The sequence below is a fragment of the Oncorhynchus masou genome, chromosome 16 (assembly GCF_036934945.1).
Source record: "Oncorhynchus masou masou isolate Uvic2021 chromosome 16, UVic_Omas_1.1, whole genome shotgun sequence".
Classification (NCBI taxonomy): Eukaryota; Metazoa; Chordata; class Actinopteri; order Salmoniformes; family Salmonidae; genus Oncorhynchus; species Oncorhynchus masou.
The window spans coordinates 42,892,339-42,916,691 of record NC_088227.1 but is presented as its reverse complement, the minus strand read 5'-3'; the positions used below and the strand labels follow the sequence as shown (position 1 = coordinate 42,916,691).

Sequence of the window (24,353 nt, the reverse complement as noted above, 5' to 3'; positions counted from 1 at the left end):
TGTAGCATTTCAATCATTTTAGTCAATAAGATTCTTGCTACGTAAGCTTAACTTTCTGAACATTCGAGACGTGTAGTCCACTTGTCATTCCAATCTCCTTTGCATTAGCGTAGCCTCTTCTGTAGCCTGTCAACTATGTGTCTATCTATCCCTGTTCTCTCCTCTCTGCACAGACCATACAAACGCTCCACACCGCGTGGCCGCGGCCACCCTAATCTGGTGGTCCCAGCGCGCACGACCCACGTGGAGTTCCAGGTCTCCGGTAGCCTCTGGAACTGCCGATCTGCGGCCAAAAAGGCAGAGTTCATCTCAGCCTATGCCTCCCTCCAGTCCCTCGACTTCTTGGCACTGACGGAAACATGGATCACCACAGATAACACTGCTACTCCTACTGCTCTCTCTTCATCTGCCCACGTGTTCTCGCACACGCCGAGAGCTTCTGGTCAGCGGGGTGGTGGCACCGGGATCCTCATCTCTCCCAAGTGGTCATTCTCTCTCTCTCCCCTTACCCATCTGTCTATCGCCTCCTTTGAATTCCATGCTGTCACAGTTACCAGCCCTTTCAAGCTTAACATCCTTATCATTTATCGCCCTCCAGGTTCCCTCGGAGAGTTCATCAATGAGCTTGATGCCTTGATAAGCTCCTTTCCTGAGGACGGCTCACCTCTCACAGTCCTGGGCGACTTTAACCTCCCCACGTCTACCTTTGACTCATTCCTCTCTGCCTCCTTCTTTCCACTCCTCTCCTCTTTGACCTCACCCTCTCACCTTCCCCCTACTCACAAGGCAGGCAATACGCTCGACCTCATCTTTACTAGATGCTGTTCTTCCACTAACCTCATTGCAACTCCCCTCCAAGTCTCCGACCACTACCTTCTATCCTTTTCCCTCTCGCTCTCATCCAACACTTCCCACACTGCCCCTACTCGGATGGTATCGCGCCGTCCCAACCTTCGCTCTCTCTCCCCCGCTACTCTCTCCTCTTCCATCCTATCATCTCTTCCCTCTGCTCATACCTTCTCCAACCTATCTCCTGATTCTGCCTCCTCAACCCTCCTCTCTTCCCTTTCTGCATCCTTTGACTCTCTATGTCCCCTATCCTCCAGGCCGGCTCGGTCCTCCCCTCCCGCTCCGTGGCTCGATGACTCATTGCGAGCTCACAGAACAGAGCTCCGGGCAGCCGAGCGGAAATGGAGGAAAACTCGCCTCCCTGCGGACCTGGCATCCTTTCACTCCCTCCTCTCTACATTTTCCTCCTCTGTCTCTGCTGCTAAAGCCACTTTTTACCACTCTAAATTCCAAGCATCTGCCTCTAACCCTAGGAAGCTCTTTGCCACCTTCTCCTCCCTCCTGAATCCTCCTCCCCCTCCCCCCCTCCTCCCTCTCTGCAGATGACTTCGTCAACCATTTTGAAAAGAAGGTCGACGACATCCGATCCTCGTTTGCTAAGTCAAACGACACCGCTGGTTCTGCTCACACTGCCCTACCCTGTGCTCTGACCTCTTTCTCCCCTCTCTCCAGATGAAATCTCGCTTCTTGTGACGGCCGGCCGCCCAACAACCTGCCCGCTTGACCCTATCCCCTCCTCTCTTCTCCAGACCATTTCCGGAGACATTCTCCCTTACCTCACCTCGCTCATCAACTCATCCCTGACCGCTGGCTACGTCCCTTCCGTCTTCAAGAGAGCGAGAGTTGCACCCCTTCTGAAAAAACCTACACTCGATCCCTCCGATGTCAACAACTACAGACCAGTATCCCTTCTTTCTTTTCTCTCCAAAACTCTTGAACGTGCCGTCCTTGGCCAGCTCTCCCACTATCTCTCTCAGAATGACCTTCTTGATCCAAATCAGTCAGGTTTCAAGACTAGTCATTCAACTGAGACTGCTCTTCTCTGTATCACGGAGGCGCTCCGCACTGCTAAAGCTAACTCTCTCTCCTCTGCTCTCATCCTTCTAGACCTATCGGCTGCCTTCGATACTGTGAACCATCAGATCCTCCTCTCCACCCTCTCCGATTTGGGCATCTCCGGCGCGGCCCACGCTTGGATTGCGTCCTACCTGACAGGTCGCTCCTACCAGGTGGCGTGGCGAGAGTCTGTCTCCTCGCCACGCGCTCTCACCACTGGTGTCCCCCAGGGCTCTGTTCTAGGCCCTCTCCTATTCTCGCTATACACCAAGTCACTTGGCTCTGTCATAACCTCACATGGTCTCTCCTATCATTGCTATGCAGACGACACACAATTAATCTTCTCCTTTCCCCCTTCTGATGACCAGGTGGCGAATCGCATCTCTGCATGTCTGGCAGACATTTCAGTGTGGATGACGGATCACCACCTCAAGCTGAACCTCGGCAAGACGGAGCTGCTCTTCCTCCCGGGGAAGGACTGCCCGTTCCATGATCTCGCCATCACGGTTGACAACTCCATTGTGTCCTCCTCCCAGAGCGCTAAGAACCTTGGCGTGATCCTGGACAACACCCTGTCGTTCTCAACCAACATCATGGCGGTGGCCCGTTCCTGTAGGTTCATGCTCTACAACATCCGCAGAGTACGACCCTGCCTCACACAGGAAGCGGCGCAGGTCCTAATCCAGGCACTTGTCATCTCCCGTCTGGATTACTGCAACTCGCTGTTGGCTGGGCTCCCTGCCTGTGCCATTAAACCCCTACAACTCATCCAGAACGCCGCAGCCCGTCTGGTGTTCAACCTTCCCAAGTTCTCTCACGTCACCCCGCTCCTCCGCTCTCTCCACTGGCTTCCAGTTGAAGCTCGCATCCGCTACAAGACCATGGTGCTTGCCTACGGAGCTGTGAGGGGAACGGCACCGCAGTACCTCCAGGCTCTGATCAGGCCCTACACCCAAGCAAGGGCACTGCGTTCATCCACCTCTGGCCTGCTCGCCTCCCTACCACTGAGGAAGTACAGTTCCCGCTCAGCCCAGTCAAAACTGTTCCCTGCTCTGGCCCCCCAATGGTGGAACAAACTCCCTCACGACGCCAGGACAGCGGAGTCAATCACCACCTTCCGGAGACACCTGAAACCCCACCTCTTCAAGGAATACCTAGGATAGGTTAAGTAATCCTTCTCACCCCCCCCTTAATGATTTAGATGCACTATTGTAAAGTGGCTGTTCCACTGGATGTCAGAAGGTGAATTCACCAATTTGTAAGTCGCTCTGGATAAGAGCGTCTGCTAAATGACTAAAATGTAAATGTAAATGTATAGAACTGGTACAGCCAACTGCCAGGAGAATAGCACTCAGAGTCAGTTGGGGCCAAGCCAGAGTGCTACTCATTGAAAAACAGGGTTCCGAACACCGCATGCCGGCCCAGTGTTCAATGGAATTTACTTAATGATGGAATTAGTACAGATGGACAGGCTCATGTTTTGTGGGACTATAACCTCTACCAATCAACTACTGTAATTACCTATCACCACCAATCAACTACTGTAACTCCCCATCTCCACCAATCAACTACTGTAACTCCCCATCTCCAATCGACTACTGTAACTCCCTATCTCCTCCATCAACTACTGTAGCTCCCCATCTCCACCAATCAACTACTGTACTCCCCATCTCCACCAATGAACTACTGTAACTCCCCATCTCCTCCAATCAACTACTGTAACTCCCCATCTCCTCCAATCAACTACTGTAAATCCCCGTCTCCACCAATCAACTACTGTAAATCCCCGTCTCCACCAATCAACGACTGTAACTCCCCGTCCCCACCAATCAACTACTGTAACTCCCCGTCCCCACCAATCAACTACTGTAAATCCCCGTCTCCACCAATCAACTACTGTAACTCCCCGTCTCCTCCAATCAACTACTGTATCTCCCCATCTCCACCAATCAACTACTGTAACTCCCCGTCTCCACCAATCAACTACTGTAACTCCCCGTCCCCACCAATCAACTACTGTAAATCCCCGTCTCCACCAATCAACTACTGTAACTCCCCGTCTCCACCAATCAACTACTTTAACCCTCCGTCCCCACCAATCATCTACTGTAACTCCCCGTCCCCACCAATCAACTACTGTAACTCCCCGTCCCCACCAATCAACTACTGTAACTCCCCGTCCCCACCAATCAACTACTGTAACTCCCCGTCCCCACCAATCAACTACTGTAACTCCCCGTCCCCACCAATCAACTACTGTAACTCCCCGTCCCCACCAATCAACTACTGTAACTCCCCGTCCCCACCAATCAACTACTGTAACTCCCCGTCTCGACCAATCAACTACTGTAAATCCCCGTCTCCACCAATCAACTACTGTAACTCCCCGTCTCCTCCAATCAACTACTGTATCTCCCCGTCTCCACCAATCAACTACTGTAACTCCCCGTCTCCACCAATCAACTACTGTAACTCCCCGTCTCCACTAATCAACTACTGTAACTCCCCGTCCCCACCAATCAACTACTTTAACCCTCCGTCCCCACCAATCAACTACTGTAACTCCCCGTCCCCACCAATCAACTACTGTAACTCCCCGTCTCCACCAATCAACTACTTTAACCCTCCGTCCCCACCAATCAACTACTGTAACATCCCGTCTCCACCAATCAACTACTGTAACTCCCGTCTCCACCAATCAACTACTGTAACTCCCGTCCCCACCAATCAACTACTGTAACTCCCCGTCCCCACCAATCAACTACTTTAACCCTCCGCCCCCACCAATCAACTACTGTAACTCCCGTCCCCACCAATCAACTACTGTAACTCCCGTCCCCACCAATCAACTACTGTAACTCCCGTCTCCACCAATCAACTACTTTAACCCTCCGTCCCCACCAATCAACTACGGTAACATCCCGTCTCCACCAATCAACTACTGTAACTCCCCGTCCCCACCAATCAACTACTGTAACTCCCGTCCCCACCAATCAACTACTGTAACTCCCCGTCCCCACCAATCAACTACTGTAACTCCCGTCCCCACCAATCAACTACTTTAACCCTCCGTCCCCACCAATCAACTACTGTAACTCCCGTCACCACCAATCAACTACTGTAACTCCCCGTCCCCACCAATCAACTACTGTAACTCCCGTCTCCACCAATCAACTACTGTAACTCCCGTCTCCACCAATCAACTACTGTAACTCCCGTCTCCACCAATCAACTACTGTAACTCCCGTCTCCACCAATCAACTACTCTAAATCCCGTCTCCACCAATCAACTACTGTAAATCCCGTCCCCACCAATCAACTACTGTAAATCCCCGTCCCCACCAATCAACTACTGTAAATCCCCGTCCCCACCAATCAACTACTGTAAATCCCCGTCCCCACCAATCAACTACTGTAAATCCCCGTCCCCACCAATCAACTACTGTAAATCCCCGTCCCCACCAATCAACTACTGTAAATCCCCGTCCCCACCAATCAACTACTGTAAATCCCCGTCTCCACCAATCAACTACTGTAACTCCCCGTCTCCTCCAATCAACTACTGTATCTCCCCGTCTCCACCAATCAACTACTGTAACTCCCGTCTCCACCAATCAACTACTGTAACTCCCGTCCCCACCAATCAACTACTGTAAATCCCGTCTCCACCAATCAACTACTGTAACTCCCGTCTCCACCAATCAACTACTTTAACCCTCCGTCCCCACCAATCATCTACTGTAACTCCCCGTCCCCACCAATCAACTACTGTAACTCCCCGTCCCCACCAATCAACTACTGTAACTCCCGTCCCCACCAATCAACTACTGTAACTCCCGTCCCCACCAATCAACTACTGTAACTCCCCGTCCCCACCAATCAACTACTGTAACTCCCCGTCCCCACCAATCAACTACTGTAACTCCCCGTCCCCACCAATCAACTACTGTAACTCCCCGTCTCGACCAATCAACTACTGTAAATCCCCGTCTCCACCAATCAACTACTGTAACTCCCCGTCTCCACCAATCAACTACTTTAACCCTCCGTCCCCACCAATCAACTACTGTAACTCCCCGTCCCCACCAATCAACTACTGTAACTCCCCGTCTCCACCAATCAACTACTGTAACTCCCCGTCTCCACCAATCAACTACTTTAACCCTCCGTCCCCACCAATCAACTACTGTAACATCCCGTCTCCACCAATCAACTACTGTAACTCCCCGTCTCCACCAATCAACTACTGTAACTCCCCGTCCCCACCAATCAACTACTGTAACTCCCCGTCCCCACCAATCAACTACTTTAACCCTCCGTCCCCACCAATCAACTACTGTAACTCCCCGTCCCCACCAATCAACTACTGTAACTCCCCGTCCCCACCAATCAACTACTGTAACTCCCCGTCTCCACCAATCAACTACTTTAACCCTCCGTCCCCACCAATCAACTACGGTAACATCCCGTCTCCATCAATCAACTACTGTAACTCCCCGTCCCCACCAATCAACTACTGTAACTCCCCGTCCCCACCAATCAACTACTGTAACTCCCCGTCCCCACCAATCAACTACTTTAACCCTCCGTCCCCACCAATCAACTACTGTAACTCCCCGTCACCACCAATCAACTACTGTAACTCCCCGTCCCCACCAATCAACTACTGTAACTCCCCGTCTCCACCAATCAACTACTGTAACTCCCCGTCTCCACCAATCAACTACTGTAACTCCCCGTCTCCACCAATCAACTACTGTAACTCCCCGTCTCCACCAATCAACTACTCTAAATCCCCGTCCCCACCAATCAACTACTGTAAATCCCCGTCCCCACCAATCAACTACTGTAAATCCCCGTCTCCACCAATCAACTACGGTAACATCCCGTCTCCACCAATCAACTACTGTAACTCCCCGTCCCCACCAATCAACTACTGTAACTCCCCGTCCCCACCAATCAACTACTGTAACTCCCCGTCCCCACCAATCAACTACTTTAACCCTCCGTCCCCACCAATCAACTACTGTAACTCCCCGTCACCACCAATCAACTACTGTAACTCCCCGTCCCCACCAATCAACTACTGTAACTCCCCGTCTCCACCAATCAACTACTGTAACTCCCCGTCTCCACCAATCAACTACTGTAACTCCCCGTCTCCACCAATCAACTACTGTAACTCCCCGTCTCCACCAATCAACTACTGTAACTCCCCGTCTCCACCAATCAACTACTGTAACTCCCCGTCTCCACCAATCAACTACTCTAAATCCCCGTCCCCACCAATCAACTACTGTAAATCCCCGTCCCCACCAATCAACTACTGTAAATCCCCGTCCCCACCAATCAACTACTGTAAATCCCCGTCCCCACCAATCAACTACTGTAAATCCCCGTCCCCACCAATCAACTACTGTAAATCCCCGTCCCCACCAATCAACTACTGTAAATCCCCGTCCCCACCAATCAACTACTGTAACTCCCCGTCTCCACCAATCAACTACTGTAACTCCCCGTCTCCACCAATCAACTACTGTAACTCCCCGTCTCCACCAATCAACTACTTTAACCCTCCGTCCCCACCAATCAACTACTGTAACATCACGTCTCCACCAATCAACTACTGTAACTCCCCGTCTCCACCAATCAACTACTGTAAATCCCCGTCTCCACCAATCAACTACTGTAACTCCCCATCTCCAATCAACTACTGTAACTCCCCGTCTCCACCAATGAACTACTGTAAATCCCCGTCTCCACCAATCAACTACTGTAAATCCCCGTCTCCACCAATCAACTACTGTAACTCCCCGTCTCCACCAATCATCTACTCTAAATCCCCGTCTCCACCAATCAACTACTGTAAATCCCCGTCTCCACCAATCAACTACTGTAACTCTCCGTCTCCACCAATCAACTACTTTGTGTGAATATTCTCTATCTTTGTCTTGTCCCTTGTTTTTCAGAAAAAGCATTCTGTTTTGGTCGCTTGGGGCAGAGTGGCATTTGAAGTACAAACTGATTTGCATGAATTGTTTTATTGCAGGGATACAATAAGGCATCATTTTACATTTTACATTCCTTATCCAGTTAACATAGACTGAGGTTGATTATAAGAGCAATCATTTTAGTTGTCTGTTAAGGTTATTGAGCCGGGCCGGGCCGGAGAGGATAATCACAAATAGTATTATATTTTACTAGAAGGCTTGTTGCCATGGGATCACCAACCAAATGGTAATACCGTATGTCCATGCAGCTGCAGTTATTACACAAAGGAGTTTTGTTTGGTTGATAACTAAAATGTTGTTTTTGTTTAGACCTGGCCCCTGTGGTTGTGTCATATTCTGGCCCCTGTGGTTGTGTCATATTCTGGCCCTGTGGTTGAGTCCTATTCTGGCCCCTGTGGTTGAGTCCTATTCTGGCCCCTGTGGTTGAGTCATATTCTGGCCCCTGTGGTTGAGTCATATTCTGGCCCCTGTGGTTGTGTCATATTCTGGCCCCTGTGGTTGAGTCATACCCTGGCCCCTGTGGTTGTGTCGTATTCTGGCCCCTGTGGTTGTGTCATATTCTGGCCCTGTGGTTGAGTCATATTCTGGCCCCTGTGGTTGTGTCATATTCTGGCCCTGTGGTTGAGTCATATTCTGGCCCCTGTGGTTGTGTCATATTCTGGCCCCTGTGGTTGAGTCATACCCTGGCCCCTGTGGTTGAGTCATATTCTGGCCCTGTGGTTGTGTCATACCCTGGCCCCTGTGGTTGAGTCATACCCTGGCCCTGTGGTTGAGTCATATTCTGGCCCCTGTGGTTGAGTCATATTCTGGCCCCTGTTGGTTGAGTCATATTCTGGCCCCTGTTGGTTGAGTCATATTCTGGCCCCTGTGGTTGAGTCATATTCTGGCCCCTGTGGTTGAGTCATATTCTGGCCCCTGTGGTTGAGTCATATTCTGGCCCCTGTGGTTGAGTCATATTCTGGCCCCTGTGGTTGAGTCATATTCTGGCCCCTGTGGTTGAGTCATATTCTGGCCCCTGTGGTTGAGTCACTCTCTGGCCCCTGTGGTTGAGTCATATTCTGGCCCTGTGGTTGAGTCATATTCTGGCCCTGTGGTTGAGTCATACCCTGGCCCCTGTGGTTGAGTCATACCCTGGCCCCTGTGGTTGAGTCATATTCTGGCCCTGTGGTTGAGTCATACCCTGGCCCCTGTGGTTGAGTCATACCCTGGCCCCTGTGGTTGAGTCACACCCTGGCCCCTGTGGTTGAGTCACACCCTGGCCCCTGTGGTTGAGTCACACCCTGGCCCCTGTGGTTGAGTCACACCCTGGCCCCTGTGGTTGAGTCACACCCTGGCCCCTGTGGTTGAGTCACACCCTGGCCCCTGTGGTTGAGTCACACCCTGGCCCCTGTGGTTGAGTCATATTCTGGCCCTGTGGTTGAGTCATATTCTGGCCCTGTGGTTGAGTCATATTCTGGCCCTGTGGTTGAGTCATATTCTGGCCCTGTGGTTGAGTCATATTCTGGCCCCTGTGGTTGAGTCATACCCTGGCCCCTGTGGTTGAGTCACACCCTGGCCCCTGTGGTTGAGTCATATTCTGGCCCCTGTGGTTGAGTCATACCCTGGCCCCTGTGGTTGAGTCACACCCTGGCCCCTGTGGTTGAGTCATACCCTGGCCCCTGTGGTTGAGTCACACCCTGGCCCCTGTGGTTGAGTCACACCCTGGCCCCTGTGGTTGAGTCACACCCTGGCCCCTGTGGTTGAGTCATACCCTGGCCCCTGTGGTTGAGTCATACCCTGGCCCCTGTGGTTGAGTCACATCCTGGCCCCTGAGGTTGAGTCACACCCTGGCCCCTGTGGTTGAGTCATATTCTGGCCCCTGTGGTTGAGTCATACCCTGGCCCCTGTGGTTGAGTCACTCTCTGGCCCCTGTGGTTGAGTCACACCCTGGCCCCTGTGGTTGAGTCATACCCTGGCCCCTGTGGTTGAGTCATTCTCTGGCCCCTGTGGTTGAGTCATACCCTGGCCCCTGTGGTTGAGTCATATTCTGGCCCCTGTGGTTGAGTCATATTCTGGCCCTGTGGTTGAGTCATATTCTGGCCCCTGTGGTTGAGTCACACCCTGGCCCCTGTGGTTGAGTCACACCCTGGCCCCTGTGGTTGAGTCACACCCTGGCCCCTGTGGTTGAGTCATATTCTGGCCCCTGTGGTTGAGTCACACCCTGGCCCCTGTGGTTGAGTCACACCCTGGCCCCTGTGGTTGAGTCATATTCTGGCCCCTGTGGTTGAGTCATATTCTGGCCCCTGTGGTTGAGTCATATTCTGGCCCCTGTGGTTGAGTCATATTCTGGCCCCTGTGGTTGAGTCATGCATTAATTATCTGAGTTCTCCTAACCTGCCAAGATAATTATCTGAGTTCTCCTAACCTGCCAAGATAATTATCTGAGTTCTCCTAACCTGCCAAGTTAATTATCTGAGTTCTCCTAACCTGCCAAGTTAATTATCTGAGTTCTCCTAACCTGCCAAGTTAATTATCTGAGTTCTCCTAACCTGCCAAGTTAATTATCTGAGTTCTCCTAACCTGCCAAGTTAATTATCTGAGTTCTCCTAACCTGCCAAGTTAATTATCTGAGTTCTCCTAACCTGCCAAGTTAATTATCTGAGGTCTCCTAACCTGCCAAGTTAATTATCTGAGTTCTCCTAACCTGCCAAGTTAATTATCTGAGTTCTCCAAACCTGCCAAGTTAATTATCTGAGTTCTCCTAACCTGCCAAGTTAATTATCTGAGTTCTCCAAACCTGCCAAGTTAATTATCTGAGTTCTCCAAACCTGCCAAGTTAATTATCTGAGTTCTCCTAACCTGCCAAGTTAATTATCTGAGTTCTCCTAACCTGCCAAGTTAATTATCTGAGTTCTCCTAACCTGCCAAGTTAATTATCTGAGTTCTCCTAACCTGCCAAGTTAATTATCTGAGTTCTCCTAACCTGCCAAGTTAATTATCTGAGTTCTCCTAACCTGCTACCAAAGTCACTTCTGCTAGTCAAAACCGGCCGACCTGTCCTGAGAACATTCTTGGTTTCCACTAATGAGATACAGCGCTCTGTGAGTTATGATCAATCATGGGTGTAATGATTTCACTGAGCCCAGTGTGTGTGTGTGTGTGTGTGTGTGTGTGTGTGGAAAGCAGAAGTTATTAACAGGGCATTGGCTCTGTCAAGTCAACTACTGAATCTACTTGCTGTAAGCTTTAGATTGACAGTGGAGAGTTATTTAACAGGACATATTCCTGCCCCACCATGTGGGTAGCTATCTAACTATAGCATGTATGGTGACCTACGAGGGATTCTAGTATTCTCTACAGTAGGCTACATACAGTACGTGATAGATGTTGTTAGGGAGGATGAGCTTGGGTGTCTGCCTAAAATAACCTGTGTGTGTGGTCGTGTGTGTGTGCGCGTTTTCGTGTGTGTGTGAGTGTGTGGTTGCGTGTGGTTGCTATTAACTTTATAACATCTGTTAATATCTACTAAAAAAACTAAAATGATCTCTGCTTTTAGGGCCAAATAATGTCATCATTATTTATCTGTTAGAGTATACAGTGCATTCAGAAAGAATTACGACCCCAATACTTTCTCCACATTTTGTTTACGTTACAGCCTTAGTCTAAAATGGATTACATCGTTTTTCCCCCTCATCAATCTACACACAATACCACATAATGACATCACAATGCCTCATAATGACATCACAATGCCCCATAATGATGAAGTGAATTTTTTTTTTTTTTTTTTAGAAATGTTTGCAATTCTATAAAAAAAAAATGTATACCTTATTTACATAAGTATTCAGACCCTTTGCTACAAGACTTGATATTAAGCTCAGGTGCATCCTGTTTCCATTGATCATCCTTAAGATGTTTCTACAACTTGATTGGAATCCACCTGTGGTAAATTCAATTGATTCGACATGATTTGGAAAGGCACACACCTGTCTATATAAGGTCCCACAGTTGACAGTGCATGTCAGAGCAAAAACCAAGCCATAAGGTTGAAGGAATTGTCCATAGAGCTCCGAGACAGGATTGTGTCGAGGCACAGATCTGGAGAAGGGTACCAAAATATTTCTGCAGCATTGAAGGTTCCCAAGAACACAATGCCCTCTGATATTCTTAAATGGAAGAATTTGGAACCACCAAGACTCTTCCTAGAGCTGGCTGCCCGGCCAAACTGGCAAATTGGGGGAGAAGGGCCTTGGTCAGGGATGTGACCAAAAACCTGATGGTCACTCTGACAGAGCTCCAGAGTTCCTCTGTGGAGATGGGAGTAACTTCAAGAAGGACAACCATCTCTGCAGCACTCCACCAATCAGGCCTATATGGTATAGTGGCCAGACGGATGCCACTCCTCAGTAAAAGGCACATGACAGTCTGCTTGGAGTTTGCCAAAAGGCAACTAAAGACTCTCAGACCATGAGAAGCAAGATTCACTGATCTGATGAAATCAAGATTGAACTCTTTGGCCTGAATACCAAGTGTCATGTCTGGAGGAAACCTGGCACCATCCCTACGGTGAAGCATGGTGGTGGCAGCATCATGCTGTTGGGATGTTTTTTAGCGGGAGGGAATGGGTGACTAGTCAGGCTTGAGTGAGAAATGAATGGAGCAAAGTACAGAGAGATCCATGATGAAAACCTGCTCCAGAGCACTCAGGACCTCAGACTGGGGTGAAGGTGTACCTTCCAACAGGACAACGACCCTAAGCACATGGCCAAGACAATGCAGGAGTGGCTTCGGGACAAGTCTCAATGTCCTTGAGCGGCCCAGCCAGAGCCCGGGACTTGAACCTGATTGACCATCTCTGGAGAGACCTGAAAAAAGCTGTGCAGCGACGCTCCCCACTCAACCTGACAGAGCTTGAGAGGATCTGCAGAGAAGAATGGTAGTAACTCTCCAAATACAGGTGTGCCAAGCTTGTAGCGTCATATCCAAAAGACTCGAGGCTGTAATCGCTGCCAACGGTGTTTCAATAAAGTACTGCGTAAAGGGTCTGAATACTTATGTTAATGTGATAATTACGTTGTTTATTTTTTAAACCTCTACGGGTTTGGTGTCCCTATACCGGGATGGTTGTTGCTAACCTGCGCTAATGTGACTAGAATGACGTTGTAAGTAACAGCCAACATCACAGGACATGTCTTGATACGTGCAGAAAGCACATTCTTGTTAATCTAACTGCACTGTCCAATTTACAGTAGCTTTTCCAGTGAAAAAATAACATGCTATTGTTTGAGGAGAGTGCACAACAACAAAACACTTTTCACGACAACCGGTTTCATACATTCACCTCTGAAGGTAAATAATGTACTTACATTCAGTTATCTTGCTCTGATTTGTCATCCTCAGGGTCCCAGAGATAAAATGTAGCATAGTTTTGTTTGATAAAATAAATGTTTATGTTTATCATTAATGACATTCCTGGGAGTGTGTAAACTGTACATTTAAAAAAATCCTTTTTGTATGTTCTCTATAGCTATGTACTTGATAATATATCAATTGACAAATCCAGCACATTTGCGCAGACTTCATACAACATTTTGAACAGTAATGCAATGGTTCTTTGGATCAGTCTTAAACTGATGCCATCTAGTGGCCAAAATCTAAATTGCGCCTAGGCTCCTAAGTGATATAATAGTCTTTCTCTTGAATTTCAAAGATGATGAATTATTTTATTTTTTTGAAAATGCATGTTTTTTTCTTTGTATTATGTTTTACCAGATCTAATGTGTTATATTCTCATACATTAATTTCACATTTCCACAAACTTCAAAGTGGTCCTTTCAAATGGTATTAAGAATATGCATGTCCTTTCTTCAGGTCCTGAGTTACAGGCAGTTAGATTTGGGTATGTCATTTTAGGCAAAAATTGGAAAAAAAGGGGGTTTTGCCTTTTTTTTCTAAAATACTGTTTTTCCTTCGTCATTATGAGAATTTGTGATGTCATTATGGGGCATTTGTGATGTCATTATGGGGCATTTGTGATGTCATTATGGGGCATTGTGATGTCATTTTGGGGCATTGTGATGTAATTATGGGGCATTGTGTGTGGATTGATGAGGGGGAAAAAAACAATGTAATCCATTTTAGAATAAGGCTGTAACGTAACAAAATATGGAAAAAGTCAAGGGGTCTGGATACTTTCCGAGAGCACAGTAAATACTCTCCAGGGAATTTGTGTGTTTTCAGATACAACTATTGTTCTTGTTTGTTTACCTTCTCACTATCACCTGGTGAAAGTGCTTTGGGTTATTAATAATTATATAATTTTGTCATTTACTCCTGTTCTTTCTTCATGAAGATCACCAAGGAGACAAACCATAACAGTCCCACAAGAATGTGGCTTGGTTACGTACTGTAGAATCATTTGGTTATAAACAGACTTCAGGAGGATTTTTGTGTTCCATTGATTTCATTTGGCTTCGAATGCTCTTGTGTTTTGGATGTTAAGGGTCCATCTTTATACTGGGTCCCGGCCTTGCTTTGTGAAACCCAACTCTCAGTTCATTATCTTGGGTATGAAGAACATCAGGACCGTCAGCTCACTTTATCCTGACAAAGGAGAGGAAAGGCCTGGTGAAAACCAGTCTACTCTGAAAGGAAAGGCCTGGTGAAAACCAGTCTACTCTGAAAGGAAAGGCCTGGTGAAAACCACTCCACTTTGAAAGGAAAGGCCTGGTGAAAAACAGTCCACGCAGAAAGGAAAGGCCTGGTGAAAACCACTCTACTCTGAAAGGAAAGGCCTGGTGAAAACCACTCTACTCTGAAAGGAATGGCCTGATGAAAACCACTCCACTCTGAAAGGAAAGGCTTGGTGAAAACAGGTCTACTCAGAAAGGAAAGGCCTGATGAAAACCACTCCACTCTGAAAGGAAAGGCCTGGTGAAAACCACTCTACTCTAAAAGGAAAGGCCTGGTGAAAACCACTCCACTCTGTAAGGAAAGGCCTGATGAAAACCACTCCACTCTGAAAGGAAAGGAAAGGCCTGATGAAAACCACTCCATTCTGAAAGGAGAGGCCTGATGAAAACCACTCTACTCAGACAGGAAAGGCCTGGTGAAAACCACTCTACTCTGAAAGGAAAGGAAAGGCCTGGTGAAAACCACTCCACTCAGAAAGGAAAGGCCTGGTGAAAACCACTCCACTCAGAAAGGAAAGGCCTGATGAAAACCACTCTACTCAGAAAGGAAAGGAAAGGCCTGTTGAAAACCACTCTACTCAGAAAGGAAAGGCCTGGTGAAAACCACTCTACTCTGAAAGGAAAGGAAAGGCCTGGTGAAAACCACTCTACTCAGAAAGGAAAGGCCTGGTGAAAACCACTCCACTCAGAAAGGAAAGGCCTGGTGAAAACCACTCCACTCAGAAAGGAAAGGAAAGGCATGGTGAAAACCACTCCACTCTGAAAGGAAAGGCCTGATGAAAACCACTCCACTCTGAAATGCCTGATGAAAACCACTCCACTCTGAAATGAAAGGCCTGGTGAAAACCACGCCACTCTGAAAGGAAAGGAAAGGCCTGGTGAAAACCAGTCTACTCTGAAAGGAAAGGCCTGGTGAAAACCAGTCTACTCTGAAAGGAAAGGCTTGGTGAAAACCACTCCACTCTGAAAGGAAAGGCCTGGTGAAAACCACTCTACTCTGAAAGGAAAGGCCTGGTGAAAACCACTCTACTCTGTAAGGAAAGGCCTGATGAAAACCACTCCACTCTGAAAGGAAATGCCTGGTGAAAACCACTCCACTCTGAAAGTGAAGGCCTGGTGAAAACCACTCTACTCAGAAAGGAAAGGAAAGGCCTGGTGAAAACCACTCCATTCTGAAAGGAAAGGCCTGATGAAAACCACTCTACTCAGAAAGAAAAGGCCTAATGAAAACCACTCTACTCTGAAATGAAAGGAAAGGCCTGGTGAAAACCACTCTACTCAGAAAGGAAAGGCCTGGTGAAAACCACTCTACTCAGAAAGGAAAGGCCTGTTGAAAACCACTCCACTCTGAAAGGAAAGGAAAGGCCTGGTGAAAACCACTCCACTTTGAAAGGAAAGGCCTGGTGAAAACCACTCCACCCTGAAAGGAAAGGCCTGGTGAAAACCACTCCACTCTGAAAGGAAAGGAAAGGCCTGGTGAAAACCACTCCACCCTGAAAGGAAAGGCCTGGTGAAAACCACTCCACTCTGAAAGGAAAGGAAAGGCCTGGTGAAAACCACTCCACTCTGAAAGGAAAGGTCTGGTGAAAACCACTCCACCCTGAAAGGAAAGGCCTGGTGAAAACCACTCCACTCTGAAAGGAAAGGCCTGGTGAAAACCACTCCACTCAGAAAGGAAAGGCCTGATGAAAACCACTCCACTCAGAAAGGAAAGGCCTGGTGAAAACCACTCTACTCAGAAAGGAAAGGCCTGGTGAAAACCACTCTACTCAGAAAGGAAAGGAAAGGCCTGGTGAAAACCACTCTACTCAGAAAGGAAAGACCTGATGAAAACCACTCCACTCTGAAAGGAAAGGCCTGATGAAAACCACTCCACTCTGAAAGGAAAGGCCTGATGAAAACCACTCCACTCTGAAAGGAAAGGCCTGATGAAAACCACTCCACTCTGAAAGGAAAGGCCTGGTGAAAACCACTCTACCCAGAAAGGAAAGGCCTGATGAAAACCACTCCACTCTGAAAGGAAAGGCCTGATGAAAACCACTTCACTCTGAAAGGAAAGGCCTGGTGAAAACCAGTCTACTCAAAAAGGAAAGGAAAGGCCTGGTGAAAACCACTCCACTCTGAAAGGAAAGGCCCAGTGAAAACCACTCCACTCTGAAAGGAAAGGCCTGGTGAAAACCAGTCTACTCTGAAAGGAAAGGCCTGGTGAAAACAACTCCACTCTGAAAGGAAAGGCCTGGTGAAAACCACTCTACTCAGAAAGGATAGGCCTGATGAAAACCACTCCACTCAAAGGAAAGGCCTGATGAAAACCACTCTACTCAGAAAGGAAAGGCCTGATGAAAACCACTCCACTCTGAAAGGAAAGGCCTGGTAAAAACCACTCTACTCAGAAAGGAAAGGCCTGATGAAAACCACTCCACTCTGAAAGGAAAGGCCTGGTGAAAACCACTCCACTCTGAAAGGAAAGGCCTGGTGAAAACCAGTCTACTCTGAAAGGAAAGGCCTGGTGAAAACCACTTCACTCTGAAAGGAAAGGCCTTGTGAAAACCAGTCTACTCAGAAAGGAAAGGCCTGGTGAAAACCACTCCACTCTGAAAGGAAAGGCCTGGTGAAAACCACTCCACTCTGAAAGGAAAGGAAAGGCCTGATGAAAACCACTCCACTCTGAAAGGAAAGGAAAGGCCTGGTGAAAACCACTCCACTCTGAAAGGAAAGGAAAGGCCTGGTGAAAACCAGTCTACTCTGAAAGGAAAGGCCTGATGAAAACCAGTCTACTCTGAAAGGAAAGGCCTGGTGAAAACCACTCCACTCTGAAAGGAAAGGAAAGGCCTGATGAAAACCACTCCACTCTGAAAGGAAAGGAAAGGCCTGGTGAAAACCACTCCACTCTGAAAGGAAAGGAAAGGCCTGGTGAAAACCAGTCTACTCTGAAAGGAAAGGCCTGGTGAAAACAACTCCACTCTGAAAGGAAAGGCCTGGTGAAAACCACTCCACTCTGAAAGGAAAGGCCTGGTGAAAACCACTTCACTCTGAAAGGAAAGGCCTTGTGAAAACCAGTCTACTCAGAAAGGAAAGGCCTGGTGAAAACCACTCCACTCTGAAAGGAAAGGCCTGGTGAAAACCACTCCACTCTGAAAGGAAAGGAAAGGCCTGATGAAAACCACTCCACTCTGAAAGGAAAGGAAAGGCCTGGTGAAAACCACTCCACTCTGAAAGGAAAGGAAAGGCCTGGTGAAAACCAGTCTACTCTGAAAGGAAAGGCCTGATGAAAACCAGTCTACTCTGAAAGGAAAGGCCTGGTGAAAACCACTCCACTCTGAAACGAAAGGAAAGGCCTGGTAAAAACCAGTCTACTCTGAAAGGAAAGGCCTGGTGAAAACCACTCCACTCTGAAAGGCCTGGTGAAAACCACTCCACTCTGAAAGGAAAGGCCTGGTGAAAACCACTCCACCCTGAAAGGAAAGGCCTGGTGAAAACCACTCCACTCTGAAAGGAAAGGAAAGGCCTGGTGAAAACCACTCCACTCTGAAAGAAAAGGCCTGATGAAAACCACTCCACTCTGAAAGGCCTGGTGAAAACCACTCCACTCTGAAAGGAAAGGAAAGGCCTGGTGAAAACCAGTCTACTCTGAAAGGAAAGGCCTGATGAAAACCACTCCACTCTGAAACGAAAGGAAAGGCCTGGTAAAAACCAGTCTACTCTGAAAGGAAAGGCCTGGTGAAAACCACTCCACTCTGAAAGGCCTGGTGAAAACCACTCCACTCTGAAAGGAAAGGCCTGGTGAAAACCACTCCACCCTGAAAGGAAAGGAAAGGACTGGTGAAAACCACTCCACTCTGAAAGGAAAGGAAAGGCCTTGTGAAAACCACTCCACTCTGAAAGGAAAGGCCTGATGAAAACCACTCCACTCTGAAAGGCCTGATGAAAACCACTCTACTCAGACAGGAAAGGCCTGGTGAAAACCACTCTACTCTGAAAGGAAAGGAAAGGCCTGGTGAAAACCACTCCACTCAGAAAGGAAAGGCCTGGTGAAAACCACTCCACTCAGAAAGGAAAGGCCTGATGAAAACCACTCTACTCAGAAAGGAAAGGAAAGGCCTGTTGAAAACCACTCCACTCAGAAAGGAAAGGCATGGTGAAAACCACTCCACTCTGAAAGGAAAGGCCTGATGAAAACCACTCCACTCTGAAATGCCTGATGAAAACCACTCCACTCTGAAATGAAAGGCCTGGTGAAAACCACGCCACTCTGAAAGGAAAGGAAAGGCCTGGTGAAAACCAGTCTACTCTGAAAGGAAAGGCCTGGTGAAAACCAGTCTACTCTGAAAGGAAAGGCTTGGTGAAAACCACTCCACTCTGAAAGGAAAGGCCTGGTGAAAACCACTCTACTCTGAAAGGAAAGGCCTGGTGAAAACCACTCTACTCTGAAAGGAAAGGCCTGGTGAAATCCACTCCACTCTGAATGGAAAGGCCTGGTGAAAACAGGTCGACTCAGAAAGGAAAGGCCTGGTGAAAACCACTCTACTCTGAAAGGAAAGGCCTGGTGAAAACCACTCCACTCTGAAAGGAAAGGCCTGGTGAAAACCACTCCACCCTGAAAGGAAAGGAAAGGCCTGGTGAAAACCACTCCACTCTGAAAGGAAAGGAAAGGCCTTGTGAAAACCACTCCACTCTGAAAGGCCTGATGAAAACCACTCTACTCAGACAGGAAAGGCCTGGTGAAAACCACTCTACTCTGAAAGGAAAGGAAAGGCCTGGTGAAAACCACTCCACTCAGAAAGGAACGGCCTGGTGAAAACCACTCCACTCAGAAAGGAAAGGCCTGATGAAAACCACTCTACTCAGAAAGGAAAGGAAAGGCCTGTTGAAAACCACTCCACTCAGAAAGGAAAGGCATGGTGAAAACCACTCCACTCTGAAAGGAAAGGCCTGATGAAAACCACTCCACTCTGAAATGCCTGATGAAAACCACTCCACTCTGAAATGAAAGGCCTGGTGAAAACCACGCCACTCTGAAAGGAAAGGAAAGGCCTGGTGAAAACCAGTCTACTCTGAAAGGAAAGGCCGAGTGAAAACCAGTCTACTCTGAAAGGAAAGGCTTGGTGAAAACCACTCCACTCTGAAAGGAAAGGCCTGGTGAAAACCACTCTACTCTGAAAGGAAAGGCCTGGTGAAAACCACTCTACTCTGAAAGGAAAGGCCTGGTGAAATCCACTCCACTCTGAAAGGAAAGGCCTGGTGAAAACAGGTTGACTCAGAAAGGAAAGGCCTGGTGAAAACCACTCTACTCTGAAAGGAAAGGACTGATGAAAACCACTCCACTCTGAAAGGAAAGGCCTGGTGAAAACCACTCTACTCTGAAAGGAAAGGCCTGGTGAAAACCACTCTACTCTGTAAGGAAAGGCCTGATGAAACCACTCCACTCTGAAAGGAAATGCCTGGTGAAAACCACTCCACTCTGAAAGTGAAGGCCTGGTGAAAACCACTCTACTCAGAAAGGAAAGGAAAGGCCTGGTGAAAACCACTCCATTCTGAAAGGAAAGGCCTGATGAAAACCACTCTACTCAGAAAGAAAAGGCCTAATGAAAACCACTCTACTCTGAAAGGAAAGGAAAGGCCTGGTGAAAACCACTCTACTCAGAAAGGAAAGGCCTGGTGAAAACCACTCTACTCAGAAAGGAAAGGCCTGTTGAAAACCACTCCACTCTGAAAGGAAAGGAAAGGCCTGGTGAAAACCACTCCACTTTGAAAGGAAAGGCCTGGTGAAAACCACTCCACCCTGAAAGGAAAGGCCTGGTGAAAACTACTCCACTCTGAAAGGAAAGGAAAGGCCTGGTGAAAACCACTCCACCCTGAAAGGAAAGGCCTGGTGAAAACCACTCCACTCTGAAAGGAAAGGAAAGGCCTGGTGAAAACCACTCCACTCTGAAAGTAAAGGTCTGGTGAAAACCACTCCACCCTGAAAGGAAAGGCCTGGTGAAAACCACTCCACTCTGAAAGGAAAGGCCTGGTGAAAACCACTCCACTCAGAAAGGAAAGGCCTGATGAAAACCACTCCACTCAGAAAGGAAAGGCCTGATGAAAACCACTCTACTCAGAAAGGAAAGGCCTGATGAAAACCACTCTACTCAGAAAGGAAAGTCCTGGTGAAAACCACTCTACTCAGAAAGGAAAGGCCTGGTGAAAACCACTCTACTCAGAAAGGAAAGGAAAGGCCTGGTGAAAACCACTCTACTCAGAAAGGAAAGACCTGATGAAAACCACTCCACTCTGAAAGGAAAGGCCTGATGAAAACCACTCCACTCTGAAAGGAAAGGCCTGATGAAAACCACTCTACTCAGAAAGGAAAGACCTGATGAAAACCACTCCACTCTGAAAGGAAAGGCCTGATGAAAACCACTCCACTCTGAAAGGAAAGGCCTGATGAAAACCACTCCACTCTGAAAGGAAAGGCCTGATGAAAACCACTCCACTCTGAAAGGAAAGGCCTGGTGAAAACCACTCTACCCAGAAAGGAAAGGCCTGATGAAAACCACTCCACTCTGAAAGGAAAGGCCTGATGAAAACCACTCCACTCTGAAAGGAAAGGCCTGATGAAAACCACTTCACTCTGAAAGGAAAGGCCTGGTGAAAACCAGTCTACTCAAAAAGGAAAGGAAAGGCCTGGTGAAAACCACTCCACTCTGAAAGGAAAGGCCCGGTGAAAACCACTCCACTCTGAAAGGAAAGGCCTGGTGAAAACCAGTCTACTCTGAAAGGAAAGGCCTGGTGAAAACAACTCCACTCTGAAAGGAAAGGCCTGGTGAAAACCAGTCTACTCAGAAAGGAAAGGAAAGGCCTGGTGAAAACCACTCCACTCTGAAAGGAAAGGCCCGGTGAAAACCACTCCACTCTGAAAGGAAAGGCCTGGTGAAAACCAGTCCACTCTGAAAGGAAAGGCCTGGTGAAAACCAGTCTACTCAGAAAGGAAAGGAAAGGCCTGGTGAAAACCACTCCACTCTGAAAGGAAAGGCCCGGTGAAAACCACTCCACTCTGAAAGGAAAGGCCTGGTGAAAACCAGTCTACTCTGAAAGGAAAGGCCTGGTGAAAACAACTCCACTCTGAAAGGAAAGGCCTGGTGAAAACCACTCCACTCTGAAAGGAAAGGCCTGTTGAAAACCACTTCACTCTGAAAGGAAAGGCCTTGTGAAAACCAGTCTACTCAGAAAGGAAAGGCCTGGTGAAAACCACTCCACTCTGAAAGGAAAGGCCTGGTGAAAACCACTCCACTCTGAAAGGAAAGGAAAGGCCTGATGAAAACCACTCCACTCTGAAAGGAAAGGAAAGGCCTGGTGAAAACCACTCCACTCTGAAAGGAAAGGCCTGATGAAAACCACTCCACTCTGAAAGGCCTGGTGAAAACCACTCCACTCTGAAAGGAAAGGAAAGGCCTGGTGAAAACCAGTCTACTCTGAAAGGAAAGGCCTGATGAAAACCAGTCTACTCTGAAAGGAAAGGCCTGGTGAAAACCACTCCACTCTGAAACGAAAGGAAAGGCCTGGTAAAAACCAGTCTACTCTGAAAGGAAAGGCCTGGTGAAAACCACTCCACTCTGAAAGGAAAGGCCTGGTGAAAACCACTCCACCCTGAAAGGAAAGGCCTGGTGAAAACCACTCCACCCTGAAAGGAAAGGCCTGGTGAAAACCACTCCACTCTGAAAGGAAAGGAAAGGCCTGGTGAAAACCACTCCACTCTGAAAGAAAAGGCCTGATGAAAACCACTCCACTCTGAAAGGCCTGGTGAAAACCACTCCACTCTGAAAGGAAAGGAAAGGCCTGGTGAAAACCAGTCTACTCTGAAAGGAAAGGCCTGATGAAAACCAGTCTACTCTGAAAGGAAAGGCCTGGTAAAAACCACTCCACTCTGAAACGAAAGGAAAGGCCTGGTAAAAACCAGTCTACTCTGAAAGGAAAGGCCTGGTGAAAACCACTCCACTCTGAAAGGCCTGGTGAAAACCACTCCACTCTGAAAGGAAAGGCCTGGTGAAAACCACTCCACCCTGAAAGGAAAGGAAAGGCCTGGTGAAAACCACTCCACTCTGAAAGGAAAGGAAAGGCCTTGTGAAAACCACTCCACTCTGAAAGGAAAGGCCTGGTGAAAACCACTCCACTCTGAAAGGAAAGGCCTGATGAAAACCACTCCACTCTGAAAGGCCTGATGAAAACCACTCTACTCAGACAGGAAAGGCCTGGTGAAAACCACTCTACTCTGAAAGGAAAGGAAAGGCCTGGTGAAAACCACTCCACTCAGAAAGGAAAGGCCTGGTGAAAACCACTCCACTCAGAAAGGAAAGGCCTGATGAAAACCACTCTACTCAGAAAGGAAAGGAAAGGCCTGTTGAAAACCACTCCACTCAGAAAGGAAAGGCATGGTGAAAACCACTCCACTCTGAAAGGAAAGGCCTGATGAAAACCACTCCACTCTGAAATGCCTGATGAAAACCACTCCACTCTGAAATGAAAGGCCTGGTGAAAACCACGCCACTCTGAAAGGAAAGGAAAGGCCTGGTGAAAACCAGTCTACTCTGAAAGGAAAGGCCTGGTGAAAACCAGTCTACTCTGAAAGGAAAGGCCTGGTGAAAACCACTCTACTCTGAAAGGAAAGGCCTGGTGAAAACCACTCTACTCTGAAAGGAAAGGCCTGGTGAAATCCACTCCACTCTGAAAGGAAAGGCCTGGTGAAAACAGGTCGACTCAGAAAGGAAAGGCCTGGTGAAAACCACTCTACTCTGAAAGGAAAGGACTGATGAAAACCACTCCACTCTGAAAGGAAAGGCCTGGTGAAAACCACTCTACTCTGAAAGGAAAGGCCTGGTGAAAACCACTCTACTCTGTAAGGAAAGGCCTGATGAAAACCACTCCACTCTGAAAGGAAATGCCTGGTGAAAACCACTCCACTCTGAAAGTGAAGGCCTGGTGAAAACCACTCTACTCAGAAAGGAAAGGAAAGGCCTGGTGAAAACCACTCCATTCTGAAAGGAAAGGCCTGATGAAAACCACTCTACTCAGAAAGAAAAGGCCTAATGAAAACCACTCTACTCTGAAAGGAAAGGAAAGGCCTGGTGAAAACCACTCTACTCAGAAAGGAAAGGCCTGGTGAAAACCACTCTACTCAGAAAGGAAAGGCCTGTTGAAAACCACTCCACTCTGAAAGGAAAGGAAAGGCCTGGTGAAAACCACTCCACTTTGAAAGGAAAGGCCTGGTGAAAACCACTCCACCCTGAAAGGAAAGGCCTGGTGAAAACCACTCCACTCTGAAAGGAAAGGAAAGGCCTGGTGAAAACCACTCCACCCTGAAAGGAAAGGCCTGGTGAAAACCACTCCACTCTGAAAGGAAAGGAAAGGCCTGGTGAAAACCACTCCACTCTGAAAGGAAAGGTCTGGTGAAAACCACTCCACCCTGAAAGGAAAGGCCTGGTGAAAACCACTCCACTCTGAAAGGAAAGGCCTGGTGAAAACCACTCCACTCAGAAAGGAAAGGCCTGATGAAAACCACTCCACTCAGAAAGGAAAGGCCTGATGAAAACCACTCTACTCAGAAAGGAAAGGCCTGAAGAAAACCACTCTACTCAGAAAGGAAAGTCCTGGTGAAAACCACTCTACTCAGAAAGGAAAGGCCTGGTGAAAACCACTCTACTCAGAAAGGAAAGGAAAGGCCTGGTGAAAACCAGTCTACTCTGAAAGGAAAGGCCTGGTGAAAACAACTCCACTCTGAAAGGAAAGG

At 48.1% G+C, this 24,353-nt stretch overlaps 1 protein-coding gene across 1 annotated transcript; it reads left to right on the top strand.

The window, feature by feature from the left end:
* Window positions 1-3,583: 3,583 nt before the first annotated feature.
* LOC135557326 (uncharacterized) lies at window positions 3,584-4,645 on the top strand. Its single transcript, XM_064990508.1, has one exon. The coding sequence runs from the start codon at window positions 3,584-3,586 to the stop codon at window positions 4,643-4,645; it is 1,062 nt and encodes a 353-aa protein (XP_064846580.1).
* The last annotated feature ends 19,708 nt before the right edge of the window (window positions 4,646-24,353 follow it).